Below are 27257 nucleotides of genomic sequence, written 5' to 3' on the forward strand. Positions count from 1 at the left end.
AAGGCTCTGTCTCTATAAAAAATACAAAAATTAGCCAAGCATGGTAGCCCGTGACTGTAGTCAGAGCTACTCAGGAGGCTGAGATGGGAGGATTGATTGAGCCCAGTAGGTTGAGGTTATAGTGAGCTGAGATCGTGCCACCGCATTTCAGCCTGGGTGATATTTCAGCCTGAGAACAAGGCTCTGTCTCAAAAAAATAAAAATGAGAAAACAACAACAAAAAAACCACAAACAAACAAACCTAGAAAACTGAAGATAGTAATGGCTATACAGTTTGTGTCTAGCTTTCACTTTCCTCAAAGGTTTCCTTGTGTATTTCTGTCGTGAAAAGAGTATTTGGAGCTTGGAATTCACTGGCTTGGAAGAAAATAAGAGTGTTTGGAGAGAAAATATATTTAGGCTGTGCTTGCTTTGGCAGCACATATACTAAAATTGGAACCCTACCAAGAAGATTAGCATGCCCCCTGCACAAGGATAACAGCTGGATGCTGAAAGGAAAAGAGGAATTTTTTTTTATAAAGTATGTGAGATATACAAAGAGTTAGAAAGAAAATGCAAGGTATGTTACACCATTAAAGATGTGGATGCAGGTTTAGAATAGAGAAAGCCCAAGTGGATAGTTTGGATAGATTGGCTCTATTTTTGTTAGTCAGTAAACAAAGGTTTACTGAGCACCTTTGAGCAGACATTCTACTAGTACTAGAATAATGCAGTGAACAAATATATACAGTGCTTGCCCATACACATTTATCTAGGGAAACCATTTTTTTTTAATTGTGCAAAATGTTGCAAAGCAGACATGTTAATTTGCTTCCAACCTACTAGGCCTGACCCTAGCTCTCATGACCAGTTTGAAAAACGTGAGACTCAGTCAATTCAGGGATTTCTTAAGCCATGGTCTTTATTTATTTTTATTTATTTACTTTTTTGGCAACGGATTCTTGCTCTGTCTCCCAGGCTGGAGTGCCGTAGCGAGATCTCAGCTCACTGTAACCTCTGCCTCCCCGGGTTCAAGCAATTCTCCTGCCTCAGCCTCCCAAGTAGCTGGGATTACAGGCACCTGCCACCATGACCCGCTAATCTTTGTATTTTTAGTAGAGATGGGGTTTTGCCATGTTGACCAGGCTGGTCTCGAACTCCTGACCTCCGGTGATCCACACACCTCAGCCTCCCAAAGTGCTGGGATTACAGGTGTGAGCCAATGTGCCTGGCCAGCCATAGTCTTTAAACTGGGGTAAGTGTGCCCCTGGGTGTTTACAAAGACTTACCATCAGGGAGGTGGGAGCTCAAATAGTTTTAAGGAATTAATAGTCTCACTCTCAACTTCCATATATAGCTTCTCCCAAAACTGATCTGCTTGAAAACAAGAACTGTGAAGGTTGCCAGGGTTGTTCTGTCTTCTCATCTCCCTCTTCACAATGGTTCTCTGTCTTCCCTTAAAAGACAGGCTCACCTCTCACCTATCATGAGTGTTAAAATCATATATTTCTCTGGGTGTAGAAACCTCCTGGATGATTTGAAATAATCGATCTGTATTAGTGTTGAGAAAATGAATGACTCTAATATCTGGATATAGGGTTGCCAGGTAAAATACAGAACACCAAACTGAATCTAAATTTCAGATAACTAATGAATAATTTATTAGTATAGCTAGGTGCCAAATATTGCACAATACATTCTTATACTGGAAATGCATTCATTGTTTATATTAAACCAAAATTTAACTAGGTGTTCTCTGTTTTAATTTGCTAACTCTGTCAACTGTATCTGGGTACCAAAAGTTCAGGGGTTTCTAAACCACCAATTATAACAAAATTGAGTTGTCTACTGATAAGTAATTACATATTTTGATTAGAGATCACTAAATGATTTTTGGAATATAAAACATATTTTTTAAATTGTGAAAAAATTGCCATAATAATGTTTCTTCTGGGTCTATCTACTTATCTACTTATTTCTGTGAAATAGGGTTTACAACATTTATGTCTGTAGAAATGAAAAAAGGAACAGAATCTGTGCTGAACCCTAACATAGTATAGCTATAGGTAATATTCATGACTGCACACTTGAAAAACTTGCTTAAAATACAAGCTGCCACCCCCTTAAATTGTATTTGTAATGCAGTTATTAACATTTACAATATTTTTATATTGTATTGACCAATTATGCTTTAAAAGTAATGAAAACAATATCAATGATAATGTAATCAAAGAGGATTTTTTTTTTTTTTTTGAGATGCAGTCTCACTCTGTTCCAGGCTGGAATGCAGTGGCACTGTCTTAACTCATTGCAACCTCTGCCTCCCAGGTTCAAATGATTCTTGTGCCTCAGCCTCCCAAGTAGCTGGGACTACAGGCGTGCACCACCACACTTGGCTCATTTTTGTATTTTTGGGAGAGACCGGTTTCACCATGTTGGCCAGACTGGTCTCGAACTCCTGACCTCAGATGATCCACCCACCTTCGCCTCCCAAAGTGCTGGTATTATAGGCGTGAGCCACCATGCCTGGTCAAAGAGGAATTTTTTTTTTTTTAACACTTAGATCCTTATGATTCCAGAGAAAAAAATAGATTTCAAGTTATAATATGTATTTGTTTCAGAGATATGTGACAGAGAGATGATAAAAGATGTTCAGTATAAACATGTATTAACATTCTGTAGGGGAATTGGAATGTTCAATGACAAAAGGCAATGATAAAATATTTTCAGTTATTAAAGATGACCTGATAATTGCTTCATGGATGATCATGTATGTCAAATTACTATGGTATTAGGATCCATCAAATACATTTAAAAGAGTGCTCTATCAATTTTTTCTGAAAATATCTATGTTTACATTTTGTAGATTCTTGACATGTACAAGAGCTTTATGTTTTAATGTTAAGTTAAAAATGGGCAAGGGAATGCAGAGCTTTTCAAAATTCTTCTGGTGAGTACATAATCAAAAATGTGTAAGGCCCGCAAATTATTTTCAATAATCTCAGGAGTGAGTTGAAAATGGCTTAGAAAGTGTTGATTGAAGCAGACTCAAATGTGGATTAAAATCTCCGTATGATAAATACACTTAGTCTTTCTGAAATAATTCCAACTGGAACTTCAGCTGCTATGGACAGCCAAGTCCACCTAAACAAGAAGATGCCTCAGCTCAGTCCAGTTGCGTGCAGAATGCACTGGATGCTGTTTCCACAGAACGATGAAGTCTCCAATAATCTTTATGGGCTCTGTCTCTGGTTGGTAATTGTCTTTGATCTACTGGAAGATAGAAAATCAGATGAGCTCTCCAAATCCATCTGTTACCCTGGTACGGACGGCTCTCAGATAAAGTTGCTTAAATTTACTGCTTAGAGAACGTTGAGGAAAATATGGCAGTGCAGTTAGACTCAAAGATGTCAGGTTTCCCTGAGAATGGCACTGCAACTCAGAAACCTGCCCTGTGAGATCAAAGGCTATAAAGGAGGGATTTTTTTAAATAGCCAACTCCACCCTACTTATTAAAAAAAAAAAACAACAACAACTCACCAAACCAAACAAAAAGTATTTCAATACAGAAAATTAACAAAGCAATTTCAATCTTTAAAATGGTAAAAATAAACTGCAAAGGAGAACTGCATGATTTTTTTCACATACCCCTACATTTCCTTTCACCTCTTACTTTCTTGATCAGAACAAAAAGTAAAAATAAATAGAAAGATTTCACAAAGTTTCGATTTTTTTTTTTTAAATGCTGGACTTCTGCAGCTATAGTAGAAGATTGAAAAACCTAACCTTTTTACGTGTAAAGTGTATGGCGGATGGAGGGTGGAGAACAGGGCATATTGACCTTTTCCAGGCAGGCTAAGCAATGATCGTCCTCTCTATATGGGTTGTTATCAAGATTTCCTCTGACCCACGAGCAATGAAGCAAATGTCTTTCAGTAAATGCCGCGCAGATATGCCACGGTTAAGAGTCATGCTTTTGGGTCATGGAAATCCCCGAGTGGGTTTGCCAGGCCACTGATTAAGAGGAAGTGTGTGTGGTTATTACCGCTGGAGTTCCCCTAAGTCCTAAAAGGAAAGCACCAGTGCACATGCAAACCACTGGGAGGAGTGCGGAACGCCTGGTACGGATAGGGGTGGGGATTTGGGTGACGCATTTAAAAGACAGCGTGAGACTCGCGCCCTCCGGCACGGAAAAGGCCAGGCGACAGGTGTCGCTTGAAAAGACTGGGCTTGTCCTTGCTGGTGCATGCGTCGTCGGCCTCTGGGCAGCAGGTGGGCAAGGAAGGCTGGTGTGTGTGTGTGTGTGCGTGCGTGTGTGTGTGCGCGCGCGCGCGCCTCCCCTGGTGTAAGAGATGTGCCAGCGGCTGGCCGAGGGGCGCTTAGGGCTAGAGCCCGGGGCGCTGCAGAGGTTGAGAGTCAGTGGGTGGGGCGCAGTTATCAAACACCAGGGCCCAAAAGCAGGCTCTAGATAGGTTCCAGGTGCTCAATTTCTATTTCACGTTTGGAGTGAGCCAGTGGAATTGTGAAGCTGTGGCATTTTGATTCGGTTGCCAAGAGTTATCACTGGGCCTTTGCAGGTGCCAAATAAATTTCAGGACAGAGCCTAACGCAGAGCTCTGGCACAGGAAGGAAGTAAAACGTTTAATGAGCAAATGGACGCATGTTTCCAAGCGGTGGTAGGAAGACAGCAGTTTTTGGTTGTCTTCCTGGTGATCAGCATGGAAACCTAGTAGTGCTCTTACTCTGATCAATACATTGTCGAAGGCATGTACCTGATGCTAACGTAACAATAATATTAAATATTGACTTTATTTGCTATTATTTATTGCTAAAATTAAGTACTGCTACCTGCTATATGCTAGGTTTGTCTCTGAAGACTTTACATGTATTTTTCACGTTTAATTATCATAATCTTAAGAAGCAGGTACCATAATTATCTCCATTTGACAATGAGGAAACTGAGGCTCTTGGAGATTTACTTGTGCGAGGTCATGCTTCTAGTTACCGGACTGCTTGGTATTGGGCACCCCCGATGTCTGACTCCAAAGCCTGATACTAATCAATCACTGAGCTGACTCTGTGGTCATTAATATAAAATTGATAGAAGTACTGTGGTCACTCAGGTCTCAGTCATTTACTTCTTCAACGGGAAGTCTTCGTGTCTACCCCATATACCAAGCTCTGCAGATGCTACGAGTGGGAGGGCAGGTACAGAGATGAAACATATTAATAGTTGCCATTCTAAAAGAGCTTACTGTCTAGCGGGAGGCAGAAAGAAAAGGCACACTTGCCTTCCAGTGTCGGAAAAATGGATGTGCTGCATGCCCAAAGGGTAGGGATGCCCAACAGCCCTGGGACTGGGGAGGTTGCCTTCTTGGTAGGTTAAATGAATGAGTCAGAAGAGGAGAGGCTGGGGACTGAGCCAATCTGAGAAGGAACCACTAGAAATGAAAGAAGAATCCCAAGAGCTTGGTATCAGAGAAGCCCAGGGAATGGGACATTTCTAAGAGGAAGTGTGTCCCAGTGTCAGATGCAAACATTTCCATTGGTTTTAGCAAAAAAGCCATTGGTGTTATTAACACCGAAAGCAGTTTTAAGTGATGCTGACTTAATGAGTAAATGGGAGAGGGAAAATGGAGACATTAACTGTACACACATGTCCAGTTTGCTTGGCTGTGAAGAGAAGGGGCGATACAGGGTAGTTGCTAGAGTGGAAAGTGAGGTTGAAAGAGGATTTTTTTTTTTTTTTTTTTGAGACAGAGTCTCACTCTGTCACCCAGGCTGGAGTGCAGTGGTGCAGTCTCGGCTTACTGCAACCTCCACCTCCCGGGTTCAAGCAATTCTCCTGCCTCAGCCTCCTGAGCAGCTGGGACTACAGGTACATGCCACCACACCCGGCTAATTTTTTGTATTTTTTTTAGTAGAGACGGGGTTTCACCGTGTTAGCCAGGATGGTCTCGGTCTCCTGACCTCGTGATCCACTCGCCTCAGCCTCCTGAAGTGCTGGGATTACAGGCATGAGCCACCACACCCAGCCGAAAGAGAATTTTAAAAATTTCTTTCATTTGAAAGTTGAGATAGATTTAAGCATGGTTATGTGAAAGGAAAAAGGCCAGTCGAGAGTGAGAGGAATGAGAGTTGAAGCAATGAGGGGATGGGATTAAGAACAAGATTTCTGAGGCAGTAGGACAGTGTAGGATCCCATAAGGGGGCAAGTCTTTAACTGAGGCAGCAAGTAGGTTGTGAGCCAAAACGGCTTGGATATGAGAATGTGAGAAGATTCCTGCTCAATGATGTCTCTTTTCTTTGAGAAATAGAAGGCAAAGTAATTGACTGAAAATGAGATGGAGTGCAGTGGAGAAATTTGAGGAAGGTGTTGAAGGTTTAGAAGAGGTGCATAAGGCAGTGGGCTAGGGAGCTGAGCCTATTGCTAAGGGATGGCGAAGGAGTCTTAAGTGATGCTGGTCCCAGTCTGCAGGGTTGCATCTAGGTGTTGGAAATGATTAGGACAGAGGTTGAAGTGATCTAGGGTTGACATCTTGGCACATTTGAGTATATTTATTGTATAGTTGTTGCCTAAATTTCCACAAATATATGCCTTGCTGGAGTGCAGTGGTGTGATCTTGGCTTACTGCAACCTCCACCTCCCGGGTTCAAGTGATTCTCCTGCTTCAGTCTCCTGAGTAGCTGGAAATACAGGTGCGTGCCACCACGCCCGATGGTTTTTTTTTTGGATTTTTAGTAGAGACAGGGTTTCACCATGTTGGCCAGCCTGGTCTCGAACTCCTGATCTCAAGTTATCTGCTTTCCTTGGCCTCCCAAAGTGCTGGGATTACAGGCGTGAGCCACCACGCCTGACCTAAAGCTTCTTTAGGATAAGATTTGTGTAAGGGGTTTGCAAACTCAAATGGAGGTGATATAAATGAGAAAAACTCTCAGTGTCTCTCTTTCTCTCTCTCTCTCTTTTTTTTGAGACAGGGTCTTGCTCTGTCACCCAGTTTGGAGTGCAGTTATGCAGTCTCACACTGCAAGCTCTGCCTCATGGGCTCAAGTGAACCTCCTGCCTCAGCCTCTCAAGTAGCTGGGACCACAGGCAGGTGCCACCATGTCTGCCTAATTTTTGAGTTTCTTTGTAGAGATGGTGTTTTGCCAAGTCACCCAGTTTGAGGCTGGTCTCAAACACCTGGGCTCAAGCAATCCATCTACCTCAGCCTCCCAAAGTGCTGGGATTACAGGAGTGAGCCATGGCATGAGGCCTTGTGGGGTGTCTCTTTTAAATGAAAGCATACTCTGTTTACGTATTTGATATGAAGGAATATCCTTCCTTTCCACAAAGACAAAAATTATCCTATTTTTCTCAAAACATATGTCCTTTTTCTCTACTTTTCATTTTTGTTACTTTTGATGGACACATGTGTTACATTGATTTCACTTTCTCATAATTCTGCTGTAAGAAAAACAGTAGTGCCAGTTCAATGACAAATAGCAACAGTCTGTTATTGCTAGACTGTTACTGTTAGTGAAGACTACCAGAACAGTCATCCCAGTGTCAGGGAATCAAAGAGAACACGTTCCCTCTCTAAAGGGCACAGCTGCTGCTCAGCTCTAGCTGATTGCTGCCCTGCAGGACTATAGGCCCAGTGTTGCTAGATCTTCTGATGTTTCAAGAGAAGCTTGGAATCTAGAATGTGATGGGAAGTCTCTTACATTTAAACATGTTGGCAATTAATGGTAAGATTTAAAAATACTGTGGTCCAAGAAAAAAATGGATTTGGAAACTGGATTAAATTCAAATGAGGCATGCAGATTAATCTACAGCATGGTACAATGTGAATTTTCTGGTTTCTTTAATTGCACTGTAATTAGGTAAGATGTTAGCTTTGGGGAAGCTAAGTGCAGAGTATGCAGAAATTATTATTTTTGTAAGTTTTCTCTAAGTATAAATAAATTTCAAAATAAAAATAAAAACTTAGTAAAGAACTATAATGCAATTCTATGTAAGCCAAACATAATATGTCTTCCAGTTTGAAACCTCTGGGTTTTATTTTATTTTATTTTATTTTATTTTATTTTATTTTATTTTATTTTATTTTTGAGACAGAGTCTTGCTGTGTCACCCAGGCTGGAGTGTAGTGGCACTATTTCGGCCCACTGCAACCTCCACCTCCCAGGCTCAAATGATTCTCCTGCCTCAGCCTCCCGAGTAGCTGGGATTACAGGCGCGTACCACCACACCCAGCTAATTTTTGTATTTTTAGTAGAGATGGGGTTTCACCATTTTGGCCAGGCTGGTTTTGAACTCCTGACCTCAAGTGATCCACTTGTCTTGGCCTCCCAAAATGCTGGGATTACAGGCGTGAGCCACTGCACCAGGCAGAGACCTCTGTTTTTTATCTCTTTTTGGCCTCTACAGTGCCTAGTAAAGCACCTGATACATGGTAAACGATCAGTAATTACTAGTACTCTATTTTGGAGAAATGATTTTTTAAAAAGTCATTGTGTTCCATCCATGAGTTGTTTGAGTTTTAAAACTGTCTTTTTGTTTGTTTTTGAACAGGTTTACAAAGGACGAAAACGACTTCTTCTAGATTTTTTTTCAGTTTCTTCTATAAATCAAAACATCTCAAAATGGAGACCTAAAATCCTTAAAGGGACTTAGTCTAATCTCGGGAGGTAGTTTTGTGCATGGGTAAACAAATTAAGTATTAACTGGTGTTTTACTGTCCAAAGAATGCTAATTTTATAAACATGATCGAGTTATATAAGGTATAACCATAATGAGTTTGATTTTGAATTTGATTTGTGGAAGTAAAGGAGAAGTGATTCTAGCTGGGGCATATTGTTAAAGCATTTTTTTCAGAGTTGGCCAGGCAGTCTCCTACTGGCACATTCTCCCATTATGTAGAATAGAAATAGTACCTGTGTTTGGGAAAGATTTTAAAATGAGTGACAGTTATTTGGAACAAAGAGCTAATAATCAATCCACTGCAAATTAAAGAAACATGCAGATGAAAGTTTTGACACATTAAAATACTTCTACAGTGACAAAGAAAAATCAAGAACAAAGCTTTTTGATATGTGCAACAAATTTAGAGGAAGTAAAAAGAGAAATGTGATGATTGGTCAAGAAATTACCCAGTTATTTACAAGGCCACTAATATTTTAAACGTCCAAAATTTGTTTAAATGGGCTGTTACCGCTGAGAATGATGAGGATGAGAATGATGGTTGAAGGTTACATTTTAGGAAACGAAGAAACTTAGAAAATTAATATAAAGACAGTGATGAATACAAAGAAGATTTTTATAACAATGTGTAAAATTTTTGGCCAGGGAAAGGAATATCGAAGTTAGATACAATTACTTACCTTTGAGGGAAATAATTATTGGTAATGAGATGTGATGTTTCTCCTGCCACCTGGAAACAAAGCATTGAAGCCTGCAGTTGAAAAGCCCAACATCTGTGAGATCCAGGAAACCATGCTTGCAAACCACTGGTAAAAAAAAAAGAAAAAAAAAAAAGCCACAATGACTTGCTTATTGGTCATTGCTAGTATTATTGACTCAGAACCTCTTTACTAATGGCTAGTAAATCATAATTGAGAAATTCTGAATTTTGATAAGGTCTCTGCTGTTGAAATGGTAAATTTATTATATTTTTTTGTCATTATAAATTCTGGTTCAAGGTATGCTATCCATGAAATAATTTCTGACCAAAACTAAATTGATGCAATTTGATTATCCATCTTAGCCTATAGATGGCATTTAGTAACTTTTGACTGTTTTAAAAAATAAATCCACTCTCAGAGTAGATTTGATGTTGGCTTCAGGAACATTTAGAAAAACAAAAGTTCAAAAATGTTTTCAGGAGGTGATAAGTTGAATAACTCTACAATGTTAGTTCTTTGAGGGGGACAAAAAATTTAAAATCTTTGAAAGGTCTTATTTTACAGCCATATCTAAATTATCTTAAGAAAATTTTTAACCAAGGGAATGAAATATATACCATGATTCTGTTTTTCCAAAAGTAACCTGAATATAGCAATGAAGTTCAGTTTTGTTATTGGTAGTTTGGGCAGAGTCTCTTTTTGCAGCACCTGTTGTCTACCATAATTACAGAGGACATTTCCATGTTCTAGCCAAGTATACTATTAGAATAAAAAAATCTTAACATTGAGTTGCTTCAACAGCATGAAACTGAGTCCAAAAGACCAAATGAACAAACACATTAATCTCTGATGATTTATTTTAAATAGAATATTTAATTGTGTAAGATCTAATAGTATCATTATACTTAAGCAATCATATTCCTGATGATCTATGGGAAATAACTATTATTTAATTAATATTGAAACCAGGTTTTAAGATGTGTTAGCCAGTCCTGTTACTAGTAAAGCTCTTTATTTGGAGAGAAATTTTAGATTGTTTTGTTCTCCTTATTAGAAGGATTGTAGAAAGAAAAAAATGACTAATTGGAGAAAAATTGGGGATATATCATATTTCACTGAATTCAAAATGTCTTCAGTTGTAAATCGTACCATTATTTTACGTACCTCTAAGAAATAAAAGTGCTGCTAATTAAAATATGATGTCATTAATTATGAAATACTTCTTGATAACAGAAGTTTTAAAATAGCCATCTTAGAATCAGTGAAATATGGTAATGTATTATTTTCCTCCTTTGAGGTAGGTCTTGTGCTTTTTTTTCCTGGCCACTAAATTTCACAATTTCCAAAAAGCAAAATAAACATATTCTGAATATTTTTGCTGTGAAACACTTGACAGCAGAGCTTTCCACCATGAAAAGAAGCGTCATGAGTCACACATTACATCTTTGGGTTGATTGAATGCCACTGAAACATTCTAGCAGCCTGGAGAAGTTGACCTACCTGTGGAGATGCCTGCCATCAAATGGCATCCTGATGGCTTAATACACATCACTCTTCTGTGAAGGGTTTTAATTTTCAACACAGCTTACTCTGTAGCATCATGTTTACATTGCATGTATAAAGATCATACAAAGGTGCAATTGTGTATTTCTTCCTTAAAATGTATCAGTATAGGATTTAGAATCTCCATGTTGAAACTCTAAATGCATAGAAATAAAAATAATACAAAATTTTTCATTTTGGCTTTTCAGCCTAGTATTAAAACTGACAAAAGCAAAGCCATGCACAAAACTACCTCCCTAGAGAAAGGCTAGTCCCTTTTCTTCCCCATTCATTTCATTATGAACATAGTCGAAAACAGCATATTCTTATCAAATTTGATGAAAAGCGCCAACACGTTTGAACTGAAATACGACTTGTCATGCGAACTGTACCGAATGTCTACGTATTCCACTTTTCCTGCTGGGGTTCCTGTCTCAGAAAGGAGTCTTGCTCGTGCTGGTTTCTATTACACTGGTGTGAATGACAAGGTCAAATGCTTCTGTTGTGGCCTGATGCTGGATAACTGGAAAAGAGGAGACAGTCCTATTGAAAAGCATAAAAAGTTGTATCCTAGCTGCAGATTCGTTCAGAGTCTAAATTCCGTTAACAACTTGGAAGCTACCTCTCAGCCTACTTTTCCTTCTTCAGTAACAAATTCCACACACTCATTACTTCCGGGTACAGAAAACAGTGGATATTTCGGTGGCTCTTATTCAAACTCTCCATCAAATCCTGTAAACTCCAGAGCAAATCAAGATTTTTCTGCCTTGATGAGAAGTTCCTACCACTGTGCAATGAATAACGAAAATGCCAGATTACTTACTTTCCAGACGTGGCCATTGACTTTTCTGTCTCCAACAGATCTGGCAAAAGCAGGCTTTTACTACATAGGACCTGGAGACAGAGTGGCTTGCTTTGCCTGTGGTGGAAAATTGAGCAATTGGGAACCGAAGGATAATGCTATGTCAGAACACCTGAGACATTTTCCCAAATGCCCATTTATAGAAAATCAGCTTCAAGACACTTCAAGATACACAGTTTCTAATCTGAGCATGCAGACACATGCAGCCCGCTTTAAAACATTCTTTAACTGGCCCTCTAGTGTTCTAGTTAATCCTGAGCAGCTTGCAAGTGCGGGTTTTTATTATGTGGGTAAGAAACTGAAAATGCTAATTAAAAGAAATACATTTCATTTTATACATTTTAGTGGGCAAATTATGTGTATTCATAAGTTTTGGTCTAAAATTAATTTTAGGTAACAGTGATGATGTCAAATGCTTTTGCTGTGATGGTGGACTCAGGTGTTGGGAATCTGGAGATGATCCATGGGTTCAACATGCCAAGTGGTTTCCAAGGTAATTGTTTTGAAATTCTCTTTGCAAATTCTTGTGATTATCATGAGATTGCTTATATGTGTTCACCTGAAATCAGTTGTTACTTTACTCTGTTCCAAATATATATTTGTGAATAAGTTTAGGATGGATTACTTAGTAAAATACTTACTTAAAAAGTTTCGATGGACTTAAGACAACGAAGAAATAGATTTGGGGATTTTTGTTTAATTTTTAAAGAAATATATATATATTTAAATAATACATGCTCATTATAAAAACAAAGTCACACATTGTAGAAAAGCACAGAGAAGGAAAATTAAAATGTCCAGAAATCTTACCGCCTAAGGATGAGCGTGGTTACCATTTTAGTCAACATCCCTCCAGACATAGAAATAAATGTCTACGATACATATACATATAGAAATACATACATATACATATAGAAATAAATATACACCATTTTACATAAATTAAATATCATATCTAGTTTTGAAGTTTTTTCAGTCAACATATGTCTTGGATATATTTCCATTCATTGGGTATTCAATAATAATTGATCACCTATTGCCAGGCATTGTTCTGGGTGCATAAAATCAGTTGAACAAAACAAAGACCTCTGGTTTCCTAAGTTTTTATTATAGCACGAGAGAACAGACAACTAATAAAAACTTGAATAAGTTCTATAGCATGTTGGAAAATAAGTACAATCTATAAAAAGAACAAAGAGGAGTTTAGAAATGCCAGGCAGGTTACAATATTAAATTGGGTGGTCAGGGTGAGTATAGACTCATCTCATCTGTTTTAATCGCCACGCAGCATTTTAATGTGATGTGTTACCCTTTTGATTGTTTAACTGGCCACCTAGTGTTCTAGTTAATCCTGATTAGCTTGCAAGTGTGGGTTTTTATCACGTGGGTAAGAAACTTAATGTACTAACTAAAATATCAGCTTCAAAAAGACATTTTTTTACACTCTCCTTTTTCATCTAAATCATGTGGCCTACAATTACATTTTTTCATGGTCAAAACTTTTGCTATTATCCAACCCATTTCCCATTTGCCCTGAGAATATTGCACTGGCAACAAGCTGCACTGCTTTTTTTCTAAATGGGAAATGGGTTAATATTGATTAATAAATGTGGCATCTTAACTTATTTTGATTACTTTTTTTTCTCTTTACTTTTGAGATGGAGCCTGGCTCTGTTGCCCAGATTGGAGTGCGATGGTGTGATGTCAGCTCACTGCAACCTCCGCCTCTTGGGTTCAGGCAATTCTCATGCCTCAGCCTCGCTAGTAGCTGGGACTACAGGTGCACGCTAGCATGCCCAGATAATTTTTGTATTTTTAGTAGAGACAGGGTTTCACCATGTTGTCCAGGCTGGTCTCAAACTCCTGACCTCAGGACTTTGAGGTGCTCGCCCGGCCAACATCAGTGTGTTTTTAAGAGTCTTAGAAGAGTTGAAGAGAGTAGCTAAGAGCTCTGAGGAGAGACGGTCTTACTTGACCTCAGTAGACTGAGAGGCTCCTGACCCTTGTCCACTTGAGCCTTGGAGATTACTAGTAATCACCTTCCTCTTGCTTATATCAACCTGACTTTCACTGCAATATCTCTGACCATTCCCTGTATGCTAAATGAATAGTAAATTGATTATATGTACGTTTATACTCATTTGAAATATTTATACTTCACAATATATTAAGAGTAGATTGATTATATGTATGTTTATACTCACTTGAAATAGCCAGTCTACAAATGGCTGGATTAGTCGTGCCCAAATTAAGATAAACCTTTAGAACTTTTCAAAATTAGCTGAAGTGGTCGGGTGCAGTGGCTCATGCCTGTAATCACAGCACTTTGGGAGGCTGAGGCAGGAGGATCACTTGAGGTCAGGAGTTCGAGACCAGTATGGCAACATGGTAAAGCCCCATCTCCACTAAAAATGCAAAAATTAGCCGGGCATGGTGGCAGGCACCTGCAAGCTCAGCTACTCGGGAGGCTGAGGCACCAGAATCACTTGAACCTGGGAGGCGGAGGTTACAGTGAACTGAGATCATCCCACTGCACTCCAGCCTGGGTGACAGAGCGAGACTCTGTCTAAAAAAAAAAAAATTAGCAGAAGCATAATGTATCTTGGCAAATATAAAAATATTAATTTTGTAAAACATTCAACCTGTATGAAAAATGTTGACTGTCATGAGAAGCATCTTACAAAACAATTAAAAATTCACACAAAAAATTTGAATCCTGTCATAGGATACCTATGGGTTAGTTTTAGAAAAAAAATTTTTTTTTGAAAGCAATACAATAGAATCAGTTCCCAGTGGGCTAGGATGTATTTATTCTTCTAACATTAAGTTTAGAATAAATGATCTTAAATGATTCTGTGATTTGAGGCAAACAACCAGATTTGAAATGGAATAAACACCTAGAGATGAGAAATTTATGTTATTACATTTTCATTTCACTTGTATAAATAATCCCTCAAATTTTATTTTCTTTACATTTTAGGTGTGAGTACTTGATAAGAATTAAAGGACAGGAGTTCATCCGTCAAGTTCAAGCCAGTTACCCTCATCTACTTGAACAGGTAGGGAAAGTTCTTTTTTTAAATATTGGTTGCCATCAGAGAAATTGCTTTCTGATAATTACAGAGAGTGCTATTTGAGTGAAAAGACAAGAGTTGTTTTAGAAATACATTTTCTTTTTCTTATCAAACCTGACATGATTTTAGAAAGTATTATTCTTTGGAGAAAAATAGATCCATAAATGGTAGTCTCCTGATAATGACACTTGTGATGTTTTTCAATCAAGTTGCAATAAATCAAACTGTTTGAGAAAAAATGACTGGGATAGTAGTATTTAACAGTTTCACTATATAAATTTTCCTTCAAAAGATCTGAGAAAGAGAATTTTATTGCTTTTTCTAACCTTCTTGAGAAAGCAAATAACTTACATAATAGTTTGATGGTCAAAACCATCCTAGCCATGAGCAATGAAACTGATACAGGGTCCAACTTATCCCAAAGGATGACCCAGGGTAGGTAAGACCTGTGGATGAAAGGAAAATTGATTGTCACATGGATTATTGAAAAGATATAGTCCTTTTCCTGCCTTAATGAAAATGGGTTTTGTTATTATATACACACACTGAAACTCTATTAGTTTATGGCCTAGGGAATAACTATCAAATATAAATGAAATATTGCTTTTGGTTAAAAAATTATTTTGCCAGTAAGCAAGTGGTTTGCAACAAATTGAATAAAATATGTCTGTTGGGTCATTTTCATTGCAATGGGTAAGATAAGATTTATATTTTAATTTTTATATATATATATATTTTTTTCTTTTCTGCAGCTGCTATCCACATCAGACAGCCCAGGAGATGAAAATACAGAGTCATCGAGTAAGTACAATGGATAATAATGAATGCATTTAAATAGAGTCATTTGGTACTGTTAACATTGAAAGTTGATAATAGTAATGTACCTTTATATTGATTTATAATTTACGATGAATGCATTTTCAAATATAGTGTGTTGGTATTTCCCAAACTTCAGTGCATATCAGAGTTGCCTGGAGAACTTTAAAAAATATGACAGATTTCCAGTTTCTACTTCAGACCTACTGAATTAAATCTGAGTATCTAAAGGTGGGGCTCAGGCATGTATAGTTTTAACAAACTACATACGTCCAGCCTAACCCTTGTTCTTGGGCCAGTGTGGGAGCAGATGTACTATGATATTAGATTGCTCACATATTCTTTCTGTGAAAGGGAAAGAATAGAACATGTTAGTCACCTTTTTAAATAGGGACGCTGAGGCTCAGAAAGGTTAAATGACTTGTACATCACCTTACACCTAAAATGCAATAGAGCTAATATTTGTACAAGCCCCTCTACTCTATTATCTCATGTTCAATTCAATTCAGTATATATTTATTGTATATTGTATATCACCTGTTCTGAGAAAAGCATAGAGAACAGGATAGAACCAACCCAAATGTCCATCAGTGATAGACTGGATTAAGAAAATGTGGCACATACACACCATGGAATACTATGCAGCCATAAAAAAGGATGAGTTCATGTCCTTTATAGGGACATGGATGAAGCTGGAAACCATCATTCTCAGCAAACTATCACAGAACAGAAAACCAAACACTGCATGTTCTCACTCATAGGTGGGAATTGAACAATGAGAACACTTGGACATAGGAAGGGGAACATCACACACAGGGCCTGTTGTGGGGTAGGGGGATGTGGGAGGGATAGCATTAGGAGATACACCTAATGTTAAATGACGAGTTAACGGGTGCAGAACACCAACATGGCACATGTATACATATGTAACAAACCTGCACATTGTGCACACGTACCCTAGAACTTAAAGTAAAATAATTTAAAAAAAGGAAACAAAGAATACAGAACAGGATAAACATAACTCCTGGTCTCATGTATCTACGGGAAACAGACAAATACACAGACAGGAGAAAGGGATATGGCAGCAAAAGTAAAGTGTAATATGAGAGTGCATATAGGACAATTAACCCAGACTTGGAGGGTCAGAAAAGGCTTTCCAAAGGAAGTATTTGTCTTAGCAGAAAATCCAAGGGAAGAGTAGGAGTTAACCGAGTGACAAATGGAAGAAAAGAGTATTCCAGGCAGAGGGAACAGCATATGAAAGACCGAAGTGACAAAGGAGAATAGGCACCTTTGAAGAACTGAACAAAATTCTATATGGCCAGAAGTAGGAGTTGCTAATAGATAAATCAGGGAAGCAGGCCAGCTGTATGAGTGGTCAGCACTACAGGCAGAATTGACACCAGAGCCATCAGTTTGTGACTTCTGGGCTAGAGTGCAGAATGTGAATGATTCAGTGGCAAGAGATGAGGCTGAAGAGGTAAACAAGGTTCAGATTGTATGAGACTTTGTAAGACACTTATATTTTGGATTTTATGCTAAGAGCAATGGAATTGTTGATGGAATTTAAGAAGTGTGACACATCATATTTGTGTTTTTAAAAAGTCACTCTGATTGCACTGTTGAGAATGAACTCCAAGGAAGCAATATTTTATAACAATAGCCTCTCTGAAAAATATGTGAATTATTCTTGATTGAAAACTCATTTGTTCATTCAACATAGGGAAAAATAATCTCAATTCTAGTGGGAGGTAATCCCTGCCATTCTGTTTCCTTCTCCTGCTCACATATGTATATCCAGTTATGACAGGTAATGTGTATTTTGCATCTAAGTACAATATTCCAAGTTGTTATTTAATGACTGAACGTGTATATCATTTTAAATTTAACAATGTTCATACAAAATAATGCCTATACATTTTGTTGGTTTTACATTTTTAATATTATAAAAACTTTCAATTTTTGATTTCATTTCAAATTTCAATTTTTAAGAAATATACAGGCTATCCTATATGTGTTAAATTCTTTGTTCCATATAGTTATTCATTTTGAACCTGGAGAAGACCATTCAGAAGATGCAATCATGATGAATACTCCTGTGGTTAATGCTGCCGTGGAAATGGGCTTTAGTAGAAGCCTGGTAAAACAGACAGTTCAGAGAAAAATCCTAGCAACTGGAGAGAATTATAGACTAGTCAATGATCTTGTGTTAGACTTACTCAATGCAGAAGATGAAATAAGGGAAGAGGAGAGAGAAAGAGCAACTGAGGAAAAAGAATCAAGTATGTAGATTTATTAATACAGTCTATTTTCATAAGGATTTGATATCAGTCTATATGTTATGGAAAATATACTCATCTAGCATATCTGAAAATATACTCAATCCAGTCGGATTTTTTTCATGTTTAGTATTCTGAATTCAAATGCTGAAAAATTTATTCATATTCAAATATATTTGAGTTGCTCATAAGTCAAAAATGTATGATGTACAAAAGTATTTTTCATGTTTTTCCTTAATTCATATTTTTTTCTCTGGATAGCTGACGTTGTGTCCAATTATGCATTCATGGCACTTTTTTTTTCTTAACGCTTTGAAAATGGAATCCTTGTTGCATCATGGCACATTTTTAATCCCAGGCTAGTTGCTCACTCCCCTTTGGAGTAAATCAGGGTGGGATCAGGGAAAATTATTAATTTTTTTTTGAGACAGTCTTACTCTGTCACCCATGCTGGAGTGCAGTGGCATGATCTCAACTCACTGCAACTTCTGCCTCCTGGGTTCAAGCAATTCTCGTGCCTCCTTCCCTTAGCTGGGATTACAGGCACCTGCCACCATGCCAGGCTAGTTTTTGTATTTTTAGTAGAGAAGGGATTTCTCCATGTTGGCCACACTGGTCTCAAACTCCTGACCTCAAGTGATCCGCCTGCCTCGGCCTCCCAAAGTGCTGGGATTACAGGCATGAGCCACCGTGCCTGGCTGGATGGTTATTAATTTTAATGTTAGCATAAAAGCATGTCTTAGCCTGTGACTATACATTAATACACAAATTACTATTAAGCCTCCTACCTGTCCACACAAGAACTGAGTCTTCCAGAGCATCCGTCGATTATTTAGGCAAGTCCTAGTATACTGTTTCACAATCTCTTAGGACAAGTTGCTCATGTCCTTCCACACTAAACGTATCCACTATGTTCTCTATTGCCCTTCACAAAAACTCTTCTGGGCACATACATTCTCATCTGGCTGTTTTGACTGCTATCATCATTCTGTCCTAGACAAAAAGAAATGCTGATCTCTCCTTTCCCAAGCATGGACCAGACCTATAAGTCCCTTCAACACAGCTGAAAACAGACTGCAACTTTTAACAAGCTCTTACTGGAGACTTAAGGAAAACGGAAGGGAATTATATCACAAATGTCGATTTACAGCTGCAACTAGATGTGGCCTCTCTTAGTGCCCCCGGGCTCATCCTCATAAATCTCCCCTGCCTAGCTTCTGGTTCATCTCTGTGTAGCTTTGGCAAGTTTACACAAGTCACTAGGAATGTCCCAATAATGTTTTCCTTTATCAAAATTCAGGCCCCCCAATATTCATAAAGCTCAGAAGGAGAACAAAGATTTCTCCTTATCCTTGTGCAAGGCCATCTGGGATCTATTTCTTCACAGGATGATTGACAGTCAGATTGTCCACTTCATTTAGGGATAAATCCAACCCTGCCCATGAAGATGGATTTGTTCTCTGACCCAACCCAGACAAACCTATCAGACCATAGTGATATAGCATCATACATTCACCAAAGTGTGAATTACTCAGTCTATAAACCACTAGTGTAGCAGCAATACAGTCACGGTTAACCTTTGCCCAGCCTCATCAAATTCTCTTTTCTCTGTGAAGATTAGGCAAGTATGTCCTTCCTGTGGCCTTCTTAGTGGTAGCCATTTGTCATCAGCCAACAATTGCTCAAAGAAGAGAACACTTATCTCCACAACTGTTGAGAGACCCCATAAAATCTAAAACTATCCACTTATAAAATATTTATATTTCTTTCAAAGACAATCAGAAAAGTCTCCAGAAATGACTTCAAGTCAACAATATATAATAATTTACATTGTCAAAAAGAGCCCTTAGCGTTTCTGCCTCACCATTATATATATCTCTGCTACCTAGTATGGTGCCTGCATATAGTCTGTGTTCTGAGTGAGTGAATGAAAACACATTTAGGTTAATGATTATGTTATAGTTTCCCAAGAACAGTAGGGATATAAATAAAGAGGCAATTTAAGATTTTTTTTTCCCAGAATAAAATAATAATATGGCTGAGTGTGGTGGCTCACACCTATAATCACAGCACTTTGGGAGGCTGAGGCAGGCAGATCGCTTAAACCCAGGAGTTCAAGACCAGCCTGGGCAACATAGCAAAACCCTGTCTGTATAAACAAATATAAAAATTAGCAGGGTGTGGTGGCATGTGTCTGTAGTCCCAGCTCTACTCAGGAGGCTGAGGTGGGAGGACCACTTGAGCCCAGGGAGGTTGAGGCTGCAATGAGCTATGATCATATGCCACTGCACTCCAGCCTGGGCGACAGAGTGAGACTCTCTCTAAAAGAAAAAAAAAAAAAGAAAGAAAAGCAAAAACAAAATTAATAATATGCTTCAAAGGCAACTACTCAGGAGGCTCAGGCACAAAAATAGCTTGAACCTGGGAGGCAGAGGTTGCAGTGAGCTGAGATCGCACCGCTGCACTCCAGCCTGGGCGACAGAGCAAGACTCTGTTTTAAAAATGAATAAATAAATAAATAAAGAAATTTTATGGAAGAATGATACTTTAAGAAAAAATTGTTTTAATTCAGGCTGAATGTGGTGACTCATGCCTGTAATCCTAACACCTTAGGAGGCTGAGGCAGGTGGATTGCTTGAGCCCAGGAGTTTGAGACCAGACTGGACAACGTGGCGAGACCCCATCACTACAAAAAATTTTTTAAACAAATTATTTGTGATGGTGTATGCCTGGTAATCCCAGCTACTCAAGTCTTCTGAACTTGCAAACCAGAATATAGTCTACAACTTTGAAATGAGACTTTTTCTCAGTTACTAGCAATTAAATTTTAGAAATCTTAAGAATTTCAGAGAATGCATTATATTAGGTTACGTATAATTACAAAAAGAAATCTTAGATTGAAAAACTAGTATACTTCACCAAGTTTGTATTTTTATTTTCTAATATATCCCTACTTTGCTAATATAAATAATTTAACAAAATATATTAAGTTCTAAGTCTTCTACCCCTCTCACCATTACTTTTCATTCCTACTCTTTAAATTATAGAACTAAGGCTTGGTTGTTCATTTGTTCAACAGATATTTATGGAGCATTAACTTTGTGCCAGACACTATTCTAGCTCCTGACCCTTTTCTCATTTATTCTCAGAGCTTCCATTATTTTCAAAATACGTCTTTAGCCTTGTCTTTTTTGACTTCATCTTTATTTTCTGGTCGTTGTTTTTGATTTTTGCTGTTTTCTTTTTTCCATTTTTTATTCTTTCTTAAATGGTTCTTTTTATGAGTCCTATCACTTGACAAAGTCAGTGTATCTAAAATCTAACAATCCTCTCTCCCAAAACAATTCTTCAGATAGCTCAGCCTCTGTCATTAGTTATTTTTTAGAAACAGCTTTATGGATTATGGTAAGCTATATGAAAATTAATAAACTTAGATTCATAAGTTAGATTCCAAAGAGATAATAAAACTGCAGTTTTAAAATATAAAATGTTTTACCAATGGATACAAAAGCTAGGTCTTGAAGGAGAATGAGATGATATCTTGTAGGGCGAGAAGGTAGTCGTTGACAAATAGGGTTTATTATTCAAAATGCTGTTACTGCCTTTCCCTGCTTACTATAAAATATTTAGGTAATGGCAATATGTCTAATTTCTGGAAATAATTAAAATTTCAACTTAAAATGGAATTTTAAAGAAATTTTATGGGCCGGACATAATGGCTCACACTTGTAATCCCAGCACTTTTGGAGGCCGGAGTGGGCGGATCACTCAAGGCCAGGAGTTCGAGACCAGGCTGGCCAACATGGTGAAACCTCATCTCTACTAAAACTACAAGAAATTAGCTGGGTGTAGTGGCACATGCCTGTAATCCCAACTACTCAGGAGGCTCAGGCACAAAAATAGCTTGAACCTGGGAGGCAGAGGTTGCAGTGAACTGAGATCGCACCACTGCACTCCAGCCTGGGCAACAGAGCAAGACTCTGTTTTAAAAATGAATAAATAAATAATAAAAGAAATTTTATGGAAGAATGATACTTTAAGAAAAAATTGTTTTAATTCTCTTGATTTTGTCTTTCCCCAATTTGACTAGATTGAATTGAAACGTCAATTTTAATGGGTTCTAAGTTCCATTTGGTTAAAGGCTTAGCAGTATTGCAAATGATTGAAAGCACAGTACATGACACCAGACTACCTCAGTTTGATTTTTGCTAGTTGTGGTGTTCTTCGGCAACTTACTTGCCTCACTGCGGCTTCATTTTCTCATTTGTTAAATGAGGCTATTAGGACCTACCTCAAAGAGCTGTTGTGAAGATGAAATGAATCAATACATGTAAAGTTCTTAACACAGTGCTCACTAAATGTTAGTCCTTACTATAAGTAGCATTATTATTATTATTATTATATTTTTTTAAGGCAGGGTATTGCTATGTTGCCCATTCTGGTCTCTGACTCCAGGGCTCAAGTGATCCTCCTACCTCAGCCTCCAGAGTAGCTGGTGCTACAGGCATGTACCACTGCACCCTGAATTATAATTATAATAACATTATTATTAAGCACAGGAGATGAGACACCCCTAAACCTAGCAATCAACGTCAATGCCTTACTGATTACGAATTAAAGATAGTTTTTATCCTGTTATATATATAGGACTGGAAGGAAGTTTGTGAGCAGAGTTTGAACATGTTTATGCTTGTTTTCTTTTTTATAAAGATGATTTATTATTAATCCGGAAGAATAGAATGGCACTTTTTCAACATTTGACTTGTGTAATTCCAATCCTGGATAGTCTACTAACTGCCGGAATTATTAATGAACAAGAACATGATGTTATTAAACAGAAGACACAGACGTCTTTACAAGCAAGAGAATTGATTGATACGATTTTAGTAAAAGGAAATATTGCAGCCACTGTATTCAGAAACTCTCTGCAAGAAGCTGACGCTGTGTTATATGAGCATTTATTTGGTGAGTGATAGAAAATTCTTTTTAAAAAGTTTCTAAGTCAATTGAAAATACGCTCTTATTAATAATTTATGATTACTGAAAATATGATTACAGGCTGAATGTGGTGACTCATGCCTGTAATCCTAACACCTCGGGAGGCTGAGGCAGGTGGATTGCTTGAGCCCAGGAGTTTGAGACCAGACTGGACAACGTGGCGAGACCCCATCACTACAAAAAATTTTTAAAACAAATTATTTGTGATGGTGTATGCCTGGTAATCCCAGCTACTCAAGAGGATGAGGTGGGAGGATGGCTTAAGCCTGAGAGATAGAGGCTCCCATGAGCTGTGATTGTGCCACTGCACTCCAGCTTGGGTGACAGACTCTGTCTCAAAAAAAAAAAATCAATCTAATTTATAGATATTAATTACATAAAAAGATTAAAGACTTCTGTTGCCTTGACATGAGTATTTGGCTATAGTCTAAAGTGTTCATTTTTAAAATAGATTCCGTAGCTAAATATTAACCTTATTTGTCATAGTAATGCTTTTTCTTTTTCTCCCTTAGTGCAACAGGACATAAAATATATTCCCACAGAAGATGTTTCAGGTAATAGTACTAATATTTTAAATCAATAGAAAACATTGTCTTTATTTTCTTAGTTTTTCATTGAAGAAGCAAATTGCCTTTTATTAAAAATTCTTTCCTCTTTCTAGATCTACCAGTGGAAGAACAATTGCGGAGACTACAGGAAGAAAGAACATGTAAAGTGTGTATGGACAAAGAAGTGTCCATAGTGTTTATTCCTTGTGGTCATCTAGTAGTATGCAAAGACTGTGCTCCTTCTTTAAGAAAGTGTCCTATTTGTAGGAGTACAATCAAGGGTACAGTTCGTACATTTCTTTCATGAAGAAGAACCAAAACATCGTCTAAACTTTAGAATTAATTTATTAAATGTATTATAACTTTAACTTTTATCCTAATTTGGTTTCCTTAAAATTTTTATTTATTTACAACTCAAAAAACATTGTTTTGTGTAACATATTTATATACGTATCTAAACCATATGAACATATATTTTTTAGAAACTAAGAGAATGATAGGCTTTTGTTCTTATGAACGAAAAAGAGATAGCACTACAAACACAATATTCAATCAAAATTTCAGCATTATTGAAATTGTAAGTGAAGTAAAACTTAAGATATTTGATTTACCTTTCAGAATTTTAAATATTTTGGCATTGTACTAATACCGGCAACATGAAGCCAGGTGTGGTGGTATGTGCCTGTAGTCCCAGGCTGAGGCAGGAGGATTACTTGAGCCCAGGAGTTTGAATCCATCCTGGGCAGCATACTGAGACCCTGCTTTAAAAACAAACAGAACAAAAACAAAACACCAGGGACACATTTCTCTGTCTTTTTTGATCAGTGTCCTATACATCGAAGGTGTGCATATATGTTGAATGACATTTTAGGGACATGGTGTTTTTATAAAGAATTCTGTGAGAAAAAATTTAATAAAGCAACAAAAATTACTCTTATTCTTCATTGCTTTATTTCAATGACATTGGATAGTTTAGTCACTCCCAGACTCTTTCCATATCTTCTTAAAGCCTCTCAAATATTGAACTACAGTTTATGCTCCTTCCCATAAGATGCTTCTTCATTGACACTTGTAGAACACGGGGTCAACACATCATAAAATCTATTATGGAATGCCTGAGACAAGAATCAAACAGTCCCTTTAGTAAGTTTGTTTATTCATTTCTCTATTGATTCATTCAAGAAGTCTCATGCCAGCCCCACCTATTGGAAGAAGGTCTGAGTTTTATTCTTATCTCTTTGGTATTAATTCTGAAACTTAGAAAGTACACTGGTTAGCAATGCTTGGGACCAACAGGTTGTTCTGGTAAATAAATCTGTTTCATATTGTCAGTGCAACAAAATGTCCCCCTCTGCATTATGTTATTGGTACTCAACACGTCCAAGTCATAACTCTGTCCTTTGCTTCTTATAGAGGTATTAGGTCTTCAAGAGCAGAAGTAAGACTGTAATAGGGAATACTCAGGGGAAGGCAGGCAAAGGCTAGTCATCTAAACCAGTTCTAGATGTCTGTATAGGGGCAGATGGCTCTGTAAGGGCAGAAGGGAAAGACCCCTTCATAAGGGTCACAGCTGACAATCCTATAACAAAAGACAGGTTAACAAGAGAAAAACTTAACAAATTTATTTAATCACAGATTTACATGACCGGGGAGCCTTCGTAATGAAGATCCAAAATTACAGGGGAAACTGTGCATTTTTATGCTTAGGTTTGATAATGAATGGACAGCCCTGAAGAATAGTGATTGGAAAAAAAGGATATGATCTAATGGGAATAGACACAGGTTGGGGACCCAGCAAGGCCTGTCTGTTCAGATTCTTCTTGGTCTCTGTGCAGCATTCCTTCCTCCTGGATATAGGGCAGGGCCTGTATGGGATGGGGATATTATAACCTGCTATCAAACAAGGTAGGTCAGAGAATTTATTTATGGCCAGCTCTTACATAGTTAGGTGAGGAAAGATTAGAGTACTGTCTTTAAGATGTAAGTCTGGCATTGTGGAAAGGTGGTTCCGGTTTCTATGACCTACCTTGGGGAAGAGGAATTCAAGTTTCTGTGGCTTGCCTTCAGGGAGAATGAGGCTGAGACAGGCGGGCAGGATAACATCAGAGAAAAACTTTGCTTCTGAGGCCTTCACTTTGGGTTTTCTGAGCCCCAACATCTGCTAGTGTTGTAAAGAGAACAATTAGGGACCAAGTGAGGGGAGGAAAGAATCCATCTCTGCATTCTGATGCTGGGAGACTATTTCCTTGAGATGCAATTGATTTTGCCTCTGCTAAGAGGCTCTGCTGGCTACCCACATACTAGCCAGTGTCCTGCATGGGTGCTAGGCTGAATTATTTGTAATTGTGCTTAGGTGATTTGTAACTCAGGTATAGGGTATTTAAATAGCAGGCACCCTTTTTGCAACATGTGTTTTTTTTTTTTTTAATCTAGTTCTTGTATACTACAGATAATATTTGAACTTTGTCATCTCACTGTAAAACTTTTGTTCATTTCTCATTATGGTAATAAATAGCTATTATAACAAACCCATTTATTCAAATATGTTATTTCCCTAAGTGTTATTTTGACATTTTGTTTTGGAAAAAATAAATCACCATAGATAATAATGGTAGCTCTATTTGCTGACCAAATGTCAGATGTTTTCATGTGCTTGACATGCATTAATCCATTTGATTGCCTCCAACCCCACCTACCAGCCAACCTGGTCTTCAGCCATTGGGTTTAAACCTCAATATATTAAGTGTGATCATACAGGACTTTGCAGCAGGCTTAATTTCATACTTCAGCCATGCTCATTATAGCTTCCATCCAACCTTTCTCTTAATTTCCTTATATCGCTTGATACCATTAGCCATTAAGTTCCTTTGTGGTCACAGGCAATGTGATTTAACCATATTCAGCTCCTATTGGTGAAGATGTCACCTCCTTTTGTTGTCTTGCACATCATAGTAGACACTATGTATGTTACTAAGAAAATTCAAGACCAGATGCAGTGGTTCACACCTGTAATCCCAGCACTTTAGGAGGCCAAGGCAGGTGGATCGTTTGAGTCTAGGAGCTCAAGACCAGTCTGGGCAACATAGTAAGACCATGTCTTAATAAATAATTAAAAAGAAAGAAAATTCCAGGCAAAACAGATGTGATGTTTAAGAGATTCACTATTTTAAAAGCAATACAAGTACCCTTGAAACAAAAAGGATCAGTGGGTCAGTATTACTCAATCTCTTAAAAACTACACCCACTCCTGGTCGGATGTGGTGACTCACGACTGTAATCCCAGAACTTTGGGAGGCCAAGGTGGGCGGATCACCTGAGGTCGGGAGTTCAAGACCAGCCTGACCAACATGGAGAAACCCCGTCTCTACTAAAAATACAAAAAATTGGCTGGGTGTGGTGGCACATGCCTGTAATCCCAGCTACTGGGGAGGCTGAGGCAGGAGAATTGCTTGAACCCGGGAGGCTGATGTTACGGTGAGCCGAGATCACGCCATTGCACTCCAGCCTGGGCAACAAGGGTGAAACTCCAGCTCAAAAAACAAAACAAAACAAAACAAAACAAAACCATGCCCACTTCTAAATCTTGAGTCAAGATTTAGGCAAGGTCTCATTTGCAGAGTTTGTACTGTGCAAATAACAGGTATTTTTTCAAGTTGCACAATATTCCTGCTCCTCCTCAGGTCAACATGTCCCTTGATAGTCTTCAAATTTATTTTCTGCCACTCTACCCATTGCTCACTGTCTTTCAGCCACCTTGGTTTTCATCAGTTTC

The 27257-nt window shown here is 38.0% G+C and overlaps 1 protein-coding gene and 1 non-coding gene across 4 annotated transcripts; both read left to right on the forward strand.

Annotated features, from left to right (window-relative positions):
• Nucleotides 1–402: 402 nt before the first annotated feature.
• On the forward strand, nt 403–510 carry LOC112441223 (U6 spliceosomal RNA). The gene has a single exon (XR_003029170.1). It is a non-coding gene; the product is annotated as a U6 spliceosomal RNA (small nuclear RNA).
• Nucleotides 511–4051: 3541 nt separating this feature from the next.
• BIRC3 (baculoviral IAP repeat containing 3) lies at nt 4052–26017 on the forward strand. 3 transcript variants are annotated; one of them, XM_003828388.6, is made up of 9 exons: nt 4052–4251; nt 8537–12060; nt 12164–12263; nt 14751–14829; nt 15597–15645; nt 17700–17942; nt 22650–22904; nt 23450–23491; nt 23599–26017. In XM_003828388.6, the coding sequence occupies exons 2-9, from the start codon at nt 11208–11210 to the stop codon at nt 23790–23792; spliced, it is 1815 nt and encodes a 604-aa protein (XP_003828436.2). In that variant the 5' UTR covers nt 4052–4251; nt 8537–11207; the 3' UTR covers nt 23793–26017. The 3 variants fall into 3 exon arrangements, with proteins under 3 accessions (XP_003828436.2, XP_034789485.1, XP_054950757.1); XM_055094782.2 differs by lacking the exon at nt 4052–4251 and adding an exon at nt 6532–6678; XM_034933594.3 differs by lacking the exon at nt 17700–17942.
• Nucleotides 26018–27257: the final 1240 nt, after the last annotated feature.

Source organism: Pan paniscus, chromosome 9 (assembly GCF_029289425.2).
Source record: "Pan paniscus chromosome 9, NHGRI_mPanPan1-v2.0_pri, whole genome shotgun sequence".
In the NCBI taxonomy this organism is placed as follows: Eukaryota; Metazoa; Chordata; class Mammalia; order Primates; family Hominidae; genus Pan; species Pan paniscus.

Coding starts and splice junctions, on each gene's coding strand:
- BIRC3 (XM_003828388.6), top strand. CDS start 11,208: ATGAACATAGTCGAAAACAGCATATTCTTATCAAATTTGATGAAAAGC. Junction 12,264..14,750: donor CATGCCAAGTGGTTTCCAAG/GTAATTGTTTTG, acceptor TTTACATTTTAG/GTGTGAGTACTTGATAAGAA. Junction 23,492..23,598: donor TCCCACAGAAGATGTTTCAG/GTAATAGTACTA, acceptor TCCTCTTTCTAG/ATCTACCAGTGGAAGAACAA.